This window comes from Cariama cristata, unplaced genomic scaffold, assembly GCF_000690535.1.
Source record: "Cariama cristata isolate BGI_N322 unplaced genomic scaffold, ASM69053v1 scaffold27230, whole genome shotgun sequence".
In the NCBI taxonomy this organism is placed as follows: Eukaryota; Metazoa; Chordata; class Aves; order Cariamiformes; family Cariamidae; genus Cariama; species Cariama cristata.
This window is the reverse complement of record NW_009593474.1, coordinates 52,644-63,323: the sequence shown is the minus strand read 5'-3', so window position 1 is coordinate 63,323 and position 10,680 is coordinate 52,644. Positions and strand designations below refer to the sequence as shown.

Genomic DNA, 10,680 nt, shown 5'->3' with positions numbered 1-10,680 from the left:
CACCCAAGAAAGCAAGCCTCGGGCCCTGGGCAAACACAAGTAAGAAGACTCTGTCTCACAGCGAAATTGTCCCTGCACTGAAACATGAGCTGCTGCACAGACAGGAGTTGATTGAGGCTCATCAAAACTTAAACCAGACACTGACTGCATAGATAAATGGCCAAGAATGGGCACACCTGGGGTAGAGAGGGAGAACTGAACCTTCTCCATTAGACCTCTCCTCCAATGAGAGAAACTGCTTTTCCCTCTCTGGGTCAGGGTCCTGAGGATGGCCACAAAACCCTTCAGAAGATGACTGTCTCAAGAAAAAAAAAAAAAAGCATAGTTATGAGCTCAGTAGAGAGAACCCTCACCAGCAGTTTTCCGTTAACCCCAATTAATCCTTCCTTGTTACCCAGCCAGTGATGACCTGTTACCACCCTTCCTCTCTCCCACCACAGTTAATGAGTCTTATCTCTCCCTTGGCTTAGCACCCACCCATTGCTCCCGACGTGCTAATTACATTTCACTCATAACTTGCTTAATCAACTACCATAATTAAATTAAGCACAAAGCAGTGCCTTTCTACCTGTACCCAGCTTGTAGTTTGGGTTGCAGGCTGGTGCATTTACAGAGACCGAAGTACGCCAAGGCTGTTTCTGCAGCTATGGCAGTCTGTCTGGTACAAGCTACCACCTCCCTGCAAACCCTGCCTCTCAGCTACAGTCGGCAGTGCTCCTCTGAGAGAAATGGGCTTTTACTTCCTTGCCTCTCTTATTATTCATGATGTGCACTGTTCCATGCCAAGATAAATGAGAATTATTTCCTCTTTAATAAACAAAAGTGGCCCTACATGGAGAAAAATAATTTCATTTTTAATAAACAAAAGTGATCTTAGGTACAGAAGTGTGTAATTTCCTTTGTTTGGCTTTTTCTGCTCATCTTCAGAGTAGCAGCCCCTGTCAGACTGGGTGCAAGCTCCACATACAATGGTAAAACAGGGCAAAGTGTAGCAGATTAGGAGACTGTAAATGTCTATTACAGAGTGCTTCATGCTGCCTGCTGGGTAAAGGATAGCAGACTTTGAAATTTGAGTGATAGTACGAGAAACACCGGTCTTTTGCTGGTGACCTCAGTAGAGCAATGAAGCAAGTCTGCCACGAAGCTGTTGGCATTGCCAAAAAGCAGGAAAATCTGAAGGTCCTGTTGTGGTTTCCCCAAGGAGAGGAGGTCCCCCCCCAGCCCAGTGTGGGCTAAGCCAGGGGACCACCATGGGAACTGGAAACACATCACCCACTCATGTCTCTCAAGCTGGGGAAAGGCTGTCGGTGCAGTCCACGAGTGCAAGCAGCAATCTGAAGGGAGCTCACCTGGGCAGAGGCAATGGGGTGGTGAACACCCAAGGTGAGCCACGGGTCTTTTTGTATGATTCAGGCAGAAAGTTTATTTCCAGCTCACAGTGGCAAGAGTGTGACACTGGAAATCATGCACAACGAGATTTGTGTGCCTGGTTAGAAAGTCTCTGGCAGATTTATGTTAGGCTGAGTGTTTCAGCTGACACACGTGCCATGGGACAACCGTTCAGCCTCCTGCCCCCCCTCTGCTGTGTAGGAGATAAAAGAGTGCAAGGCAGCCTGCTCCAAGACAATCATTGACTTGGAGGGAGGTCCTTGGCTGCCCCTTTACAGGTGTTTTACCCCACTGAAGCAAAGCCAATCTGCCAGGGTTGAGCCCTGCAATCTAGCGACGTGGCTAATTGAAACCACTTGATTTTGAATGCTAAATATTTGTTTGCACACAAGCTGGAGTCCACGCCTTTTTTGGAGAAGCCACGGGGCAACTGATGATTACATGCAAGAATACAGACATCTAATTGTGTCATTTTCATTTGTAAATTGGCTCTTTGTCCAGAACCCATGCGAGGTGCTGAGGTCTGCTCTGTTTCCCAGGCAGCTCCTTGGAGCCTCGTCAGGAATTTTCCTGGGCCTTTGCTAAGCCAGCTGCTGTATTTCAGAGATGAGTTGCAAGTGATTTCTAAATAGTGGTTGCAAATCTTCCTGGGATGAATAGATGTGATAAAAATGCTTGATTTCAGCTCTGCTCTTAAGCTGCTGACAGACACAGCACAGCATTAAGTCAGCAGCCGAGCACAGCTTGGGCAGCAATTGCTGCTCTGTTCATATTTCATTGCACTTGGCACAAAGTTGATACTGAGGGAAATAACCTGGTGGGGTTTCTTAGGTGCTGAAATATATATTCCTATCTCAAAAACTTCTGGAGTTTCCCAGTGAACTACTGAAGCTTTAAATCCAATGAGGAATTTGATACCTTTAGATACACTTGCACAAGGTTGCTTAATTGTCTAAAAAAATTTTTTCTGTTTTGTACTCACTTTTTGTTAAACATGCTGAGTGTTTTACTAAATGGTGACCCACATCGCTGTGTCTACACCCAAACAAATTCCCTTACTTGGAACATCCCAGGCCCAGAGTTATGCTGTGGACGTTTTGCAGATACGTGGTGCTGAAGCACAGTTTTCCTCGGTTCAGCCTGGTTTCAGGCGGTGTCCAGACAGCCACATACTCGTCTTTCCAGGGCTGAGAGCATCCGTGGCAATGTCTGTTTCTTATTACACAAATACCTAGTACTTTTGCACAGGGAGACCACATCTTGCATCAGACCTGTACCTTCTACCTCAATAGATATTTAACAACAGTAAAAACAAAGTAGGCCTTTTACTTCACCCTTTCATTTTAACATAGCTTTTTACCCAGACAGAATAAATAGAAAATATTTCCTTCTGCAGTAATAGGACTTGACTGAGAAGGTCAAGGAAGAATGGAATGAGATTTTTCGTAAAAGCATTGAAATCCTACACAAGGGAGAAACTTCTATTCCAGGAGCAAATAATTGCACGCAACTACACATATCTATAAGTGAGAGACTTTATTTGAACCAATTTTTCAAATACAGACATCTGTATTATTCTCACTTCTCGGGAATGTTTTCTGCTCATTTTTGAAGCTTGCAACCTTAGGACAATATTCAGGACATATGTGTACATTAGATCTCTGCAGATGGACACATTCATAATGCACAAGTACAATGAGTGAGAGACTCTTTCCAGATCCTCACACAAGAGCATCGGAAATGGGCCGCTCTAATCGTCAAGTTCTGCTCTTATTAACTTCCAGACACGTCACAGTTCTTGATACTCTCTAGGCTGTAGCCACCTTCTTCAGGCCCCGATTTACTACTGTGTTACTTCAGCTGTATGCCAGTGTAACTCCTCAAAATAGGGCTTAGGTGATGCACAGGGATGTGTTTCGCTCATTGGGAACAGGCATGAGCAGAAAAACCAAGCTATTGGATGAATGGTTCACCTAGGATTTTCTTTTGTGAGAGTAGTCTATGTCTCAGGCTGGGATTTTGGTTTTTGGAAGTCACCAGTGGTTCTGGGTGTGTAATACATGAATCTTGATGGGACCTGTGGGCAGGGCCCCAGCGAGGTGTCTCTCAAGTTGGGCACTCCAGACGTGGGCCACTGGGGTCACTAGCCTGTTCTCCAAATCTCGACCTTCACCTCTTCTTCCAAGTATTGCTCAACAGAGGAATGTAGTAATAAAGCATTGTAGGTAAGAATGCAGGCTCGCACATGACCTGAGATCAACACCCTGAAAAATGGATAGAGGGTAGCGCTTTCAGGACCACCTAAATGACTCCTGATCTTCAGTTCCATTTTGGAAAACGACTGGAGAATTTTAGGCCTGAGACCCCAGATTCGCTGCAGAGAGGAGTTTGGACGTCCTGCAGCATCTGGGCCTTAGGAGCTTACATCTCTTTGAAAGCCAGTGAAATGTGTGCTCTCAAGTGCCCACGTCACTTAGGTTATTCTGAAAACTGTACCCTATATACATATGGGTAGATAAGGGGCAGACTTTCACAGGCACAAGTGGCAGTTAGACATGTAACTCCCATTGATTTTTTTTCCCCCTCGGGGACCTGGAAAATCCCCCCCTGAGGAGTTGAATCCTCCTCTCGCATTATTTTCACACCAGATTAACACCACTGGTTCCAGTGGAGCGACTCCTGAGTTACCCCGGTGTGAGCGAGAGGAGAACCAGTCCTGAGGTGCTCTAAATATCCAGTGAAAGTGCTAATGTGGCAATGCGGAAAAGCAAGGAATCTGAGCACAGGCCTGGAAGAGGACCCCCCCCTCACCAGCCCCTGCGTCGCTGAGCTGCAGGTGACCACCGAACGGACTTCTTAGCCAAGAAGGGCCACAAAAACATTCATTCAGACCCTTCCCTCCACCTCTGCAAACCACAGCCGCTCCGTTTCCTTCCTAAGACACCTATGACAAACACCAGACCTTCAGAACAAAAAGCCTCACGTGCTAGTTTGCCATTCGGAGACTGCAGAAAAAAAGAAATAACTCCCGTGGGGAGTTTGGTATAAACTCCCTCTTTCTTTTTTTCTTCTTTCTTTTTTTTCTAAACCCCTCTCCTCCAGTCCTGGCCATTTCTTTCATTTAGACTAACACGTTCCCCAAGCAATGGTGTTTACACTGTCACCATAGGTGAGTTCCTTCCAGCTAAGGCCTCTCATGGGGCTGCATTAGGGTTTGGGTTTGGAAAACACTGGGTCTGAAGGGATCTCAACAGGATGCCCTTCCCCTCCCTTTGGAATGTGGTTCACGGTGGAGCTTCTTGGCTGATGCAACTATTGCAAGGGTTGTGGGTTTTTATATGCTATCAATGCAGACAGTCTGTGGATGCCACAAGCGTTGCAAAGCAGACCAAATTCATGCAAATGATCTACTGCATTGACAGGGGGTGTTAGGTTGGGATTCTTTATACTTTTCCAAGGCTTTGTCTAGATGAGGTGAAATGTCAAGAGCTGGCCTACAGCTGGTATGAGCATTCAGTATAAATGTGGATCACTAGCATATCTTACTACAGAGGCATGGAAAAAGTCCCTCTTGGACTTCGAATTTCCACAGCACTGTACATGAGGTCAGGTACCATATTCCCAGTGTGAGTCAGTCATTCTGACATGCCCTTCCCTCTCCATACATAAAGTGACAACTACAGACACCTACAGGCAAAGCTATATCCTCTTCAGAGAGAGAGGATTAGATATATACTCCCTGGGGAATTCGTGTTAATTGTTGCATCAGGAGTAGCAGAAAAGCTCCAACGACCCTGCTGGGTACTCTTTGCTCCACTCTGCACTTCTGGGACCTCCTGCCTCTTGTGCTGCTCTCAGCTCGCTTGATATCCTGCTAGAACAATCCTTCCTCAAATACCCCTGTTCTCCGTACAGTTTCCATCCCATGCCACATCCTTTATACTGTTTCCTTTTAGCCTTTTAAAATCTGGCTGAAGAGGCAACTCAAGGAAATCCAAATGCTTTTCTCTGCTCTCTTCCTGTACCCTGAAGACAGCCTAGCTTCCTATACAAATCTTGTGTATTACACGTTAAACCGCTGCCTGCTCCAGGCAGGGTTTGTCTGTGTACTCTCTCTCACGCTCTCTTTGCCCTGACTCTCTGGCAGGATCAGGACACGGTACAATAAGAAAGATTGGGGGGGTGCTTGGTTACAGCTAGTAATTTTAAACTGAAACCAAGGGAGAGGAATTAGTATTTAAATTATTTAGGTTTGCAGTTGGTAACCACATACCCCGTTCTCTTTATGGGGGGAAAAAAACCAAAACATAAAACCCAACCCTTTGTTCTCTAAGCAACATGGCAAAGTATGTTCTTACGAATGGTGACAAAACACGCGCGATGCCCCAACCATCAGCCAAGGGGGAGGCAACACGCGAAATACAAAGATAGAACATCCCTGGGGAGAGAAAAATGCTTCTGTTTTTTTTGAGAAGGGAGGAAGGCATATGTCCAGGAAGACATGAGAGGCAGTTTTTCTTTTGCTTATAAAGTTAAAAATAGTAATAGTAAAGTGGAGGCAAGATGAAAAGTTTGGGGTCCGAAGTCAGAAGAGCAGGGATACCATGTGGTCTTTGCAGAAACAGGCAAGACAGTCCTTAAGAAAACTCTTGTAAATGGTCATGAGAGGAGATGAGGCTAAACAAAAACTGTGCTCTCTCCTTCCTGCCTCCTCCCAAACACTTCTCCCACAAATCCTGAGAGCTGAACCTCAGTTCTCTCGAATCAGTGCTAGACACGGGGCATCTGCAACGTCCGAGCTGGGCTGGGCACCTCGTGAGCTACGAACAGCAAACATACTCTACACCTCTCCTCCCTACGCCTTGGCCCCGCTGTGTCCGTCAGAGCGCTCTCCCTCCTCAAACCCCATCCCCCCCCCCTGCCATTTCTACAGCAGAAACAGGCAGGGTGGTGAGACCTGACATACGGTCCAAGCAATGCCTGATGTCCGCGCTATATTTGCTGAATTGAGGTCAGGCTGGAAGGTGTCTCAGGGTTTACCACCCATCATGACATGGGAATATTAGCATATATATCGTTTATGAAGTATGACACAATACCTATCTGTCAGTCAGCCCATCTTTCTACCTATTTAGTCTGTCTAATCTACTTTAGCTAGCTACGTTTCACTATCTCTATCAATCATCTATTGCTCCATATGATCTAATTTCTTCCTGTCTCTCTCTCATCTTTTTCACTCTAATCTTTCTTACTCTAGCTATACTCCCCTCTCTCTCCCTATCATCCATCTATCCACTCGAAAATCTTTCCCCCCTCCTCTCTCTAATCCCTGTTAAAAAAATTCTCTGTCCAATCTCTTCCCACTCTCTCTTTCCCCCTCTTTTAAAAACCCCTCCCACTCTCTCTCTCTCTCTCTTATTTCTACACAATGCCAGGAAGCACATGGAAACGAATCCTGACGCGTTTTGATGGCACTTCCAGTGGGCGGTCTATGTTCAAACCGATCATCTCTGAGGAGACACCGTTCATCTTTTCTCCCTATTTCCAACAAAGAGATGGAGGAGAACAAAGGAGTAGCGCAGGGAGGGAGACCCAGCCCTCTGAAGGCCACGGGGCTGCCACTCCAAGCATCAGCCACCAAGGGACATTGGGGCTGTCAGCAGACTCATCTTTTTGGTGCTGCTGCTGTGAGGCCAATTTAATCGTGGCCCTGCAGCATTGTACAGCAATCCTGCAGGGTACGTTGGCTGTCGTTGCCAATGTGGCCAGGACACCATGCACAAGCTCATGGGAAAGCACATGATAATCATCAGGGCAGTGACAGAGCAGTAATTGGGCTTTTATGAAAGCCCAGTTATTACTGAATACTTTTTAACTGTTCATTCTCGCAGCTCATGAACAAAGCAGCAGACCCCGACGGCTGTTCAGGCTCAGGGCTGGGCATCTGTCAGTCCTCCACCAGTATAGGCTGGGTCTAGCAGGTGTGTGGCTGGCACGCACCAGGGATCATCCCACACCCCGTGGAAAGCTGTAGTGGAGATTGACGAGGTGGTGCTCGGCCCACGGTGCCAAGCCTGCACCACGCTTTTAGCTGGCTGCAGTGGAAGGCCATGAACAACAGCTAAAAACCTTGGCCCTGGTTAGAGCTGGGTGAACCATATGGGGTTTCACCAAGGAGCAGGAATTAGGTATTTCTCAAAGTGCCATCAACTGGCTCTTACACCTGCCCACATGCCTATTTATTCAATGCATCAGCCCAATTTATTCTGCCAAGCGGAACATTTTTGGAGGGCTACACTATGCTACTCAACGACTTCTCCAACTCCAGCCCAATGGGGTGAGCATCACCCTGCTGCCAGGGGGAGCCTGGGCCTCGGGACCCTGTCCCCTGACAGCCCTTGGTGCACCCCTTGGCAAGGGTCAGACCTTCAGCATAGACCAAAGCTGGTCATTCTGCTAGCTCATCCCTCCAAGGTCACCATACTTCCCCAAATCAGCACCTAGAGGTCTCCTAGAGGGCCACTTATTTTGTTCTTTCCTAAAACTGATTTTGCTACTTTCATTATTTATGTTAGTCGGTGCTAACACCTCACTCAAAATCCAAGCCTGCTTCCCTTAAAAATCCCCTCAGCAGTGTGAGGGAGAGCAGTCGGTCACTGACCAGTGGCCGAGGAGCACAGCGAGGCCACGCAAGAAGTGGCCCACCAAAGACCGCAGGCCAGCAGGATATACAGCAGCATAGAAATGCGACACGGTGGTATTAATGATCATTATTCTCATTTATTATAATTATTGTTCAGTTTGAAAAAGGAGCCTGGAGCCAAGCATTATGCTAATTGGCACATTTTTCTGTTGTTGTTTTAGTTCTGAAAACAAACTGGGGTTTACTATTATTTTTCATTCATTTGTTTGTTGGGTTTGGTCTATTTTTTTTTTTGTTTCGTTCATTCCATCACATTGAAAAAGGAAGAAAAGGAATGTGTTTTTTTTCCTCTTTTGTTTTAACTCACTCAGTAAGTCTGGACTCCTCGGATGAACGTAACATTGCACACACACACACTTGGAGAAGAGAGAGAGGAGAGAGAGAGAGAGAGCGCGTTCGCAGTGGGCAGACAGACACACGCACGCGCCAGGTCAAAGAACTCTGATACAGTGCAAGAATTTTCCCAAAATGATTGGATCATCATTACCAAAAAACTCGCCATAACAACACCAAGAAACAAAGAAATGTTTAAGCCACACTGTTTGACTGGGATTTTTCCTGCTTTTTTTTTTTTTCTTTAAATGTTTGCCACACAGAGAGAAAAAGGGTTTAAGTGGGAATGGGAGAGGGACGGACAGGCTCACAGATGTGAGCAGGAAGGGGGGAGATCGAGATTGGGGTGGGAAGGAAGGATAGAGGATAGGGGGAGGGAGGGAGGGGCAATGGGGAGTAATTTCTTAATGTTCAGGCATTTTCTTGGTCCGCCTTGCTCTCTTCTTCTTTCACCTCTTCCTGCTGGGCACTTTCAGTAGGTTTGGTTTCTTCTACAGCATCTAGGGGGGAAAGAAATGGTCCAGGGTTAGTCAGCCATGATCTAGAGCATCCTGTGTGTCCACACAGCCATCGCATGATGGACTGCATGGCTTCAGGCTTCTCCCTCCCCAAAGTGACCCAGGTCTCAAAGTCCCTGACATTTCTGCAGCACGGAAAGAATATGCCACGGTTCACCCCAGCAGGCAAGCACGTAGCTCTCAAAAAACACCTCCAGCCCTGCCACAAAGCCTGTGCAACTGGAAGGAGCTGCCTACCTCGCTGCTGATGTGGCAGGCAATCACCATTCATTTCATCAGGTGCACTGATTAGGTTCTTGGCTTACCAGCTATATCATGTACCCTTTTACTGAACCCACTGACTGTGCCAACCACTGTTCAATTATTGCCCCCTAATCACCGCTACAGATCTTCCCAGCCAAGACTTACAGAGGTCACAAAGAGAAAACTCTACACGCACTTGAAGCTGCAAGACTCAGAGGGAAAAAGTTTATAACCTGTAACTTGGACTTCTCTTACACTGAACAGAGATCTAGAGAAATGCCTCTAGCCTTCAAGAACGGGAACGTTCATCCAGGAGGTTGTCACGTCTCTGCAGTTGTCTGGGCTCTCCTTTGGAAGGCAGAGCTGCCCCTGGGGGAAGCAATGAGTGTAACTGAAGGCTGGGTCTGCCTGTCAATCAGACACCTTGTTCTGGTATACAATTCACATGAGAAGTTTAAATCAACACTAGGAGCAATCCCACAACAATGAACTAGACAGGGAATCAGAACCAGGAGGAAGGCAAAGGCAGCCAGGAGGGACAAGGCAAATGAAAGGAGCACCGCTCAAGCTGGAGTGGTCTTACTGTTGGGTCCATCCAGCCTGAGACACCATGCCCCTTTCATTGTCGCAAGACGATTTTTTTTTGCTGACCAGCCCTCATAATCTTTACATCAGGGTACACTAACATGTCCCAGGGCTTCTTGCAGAAACCTCACTAAGGTCTATGCACTGTGTGGATTGTTTTTTACAGGAGAAGGTGATGGTTCACCCAGGGTTGCAGGGCCATAAGGCAGAATAATGCACAAGGGTTTCGTAACGTGCAGTAGTGGCTGCTCCATCACCATCTCTCCCCGTTCCTCACTGACTCCCCCTCACACACACACAGACCACAGAGAGGCCAAGCAAGCAGCATCACTTCAAACTTGGGATAAAGAGCAGGGAAAAGAAATAAGTGCTGAAGGGCTGGGTGGTGTGGGACAGACCACAAGATTGGTATGTCACATACCTCAGTGCCAGCACTCAACATACCTCCGTAGCATCACTGTATCTCTGGTGGTCATTCAGAGAGGATTGTGGGGTCCCTGCACAGTTCCTGGCTTCTCTGATGGGCTATCAGATTACCTTATACCAGCAAATAAAATGGGCCAGAGACAGCTCTCTAGTCCCGAGGCCAGCTGGCACCACAAAACTCACGTCCATACGGCTAAACTCTCTCACTCTCCAGAACAGGGTGGCTGTGTCTGGGAGCTGTCTGGGACAAAGCTAGTTGGCGTATTCAAAAATCACACCATGGCCCATGCTGTCAGCTTAACAATACGGATGTTCACATGCCAATGTTTAGTTTGTGAGGATTAGCATCCTCCCACCCATGTTTAGCATCAGTGAGAATGCTAATTGGGATGTGAAACTTTCCTTACTGACACCATTTATACATTTTGGCCTGGTCTGTTCGATGCCATCAGATGGCAGACTTGTATTTGCTTCCAACGCTGG

General features: G+C 46.9%; 1 protein-coding gene across 1 annotated transcript in view; it reads right to left on the bottom strand.

Annotated features, from left to right (window-relative positions):
• Positions 1-8,147: 8,147 nt before the first annotated feature.
• GAP43 (growth associated protein 43) overlaps positions 8,148-10,680 on the bottom strand; it is a gene marked incomplete at its 5' end in the record, with an annotated part of 23,557 nt that continues 21,024 nt past the window's right edge. Inside the window, 1 exon segment of the mRNA XM_009710642.1 lies at positions 8,148-8,925. Coding sequence (XP_009708944.1) covers positions 8,837-8,925 — 89 coding nt within the window.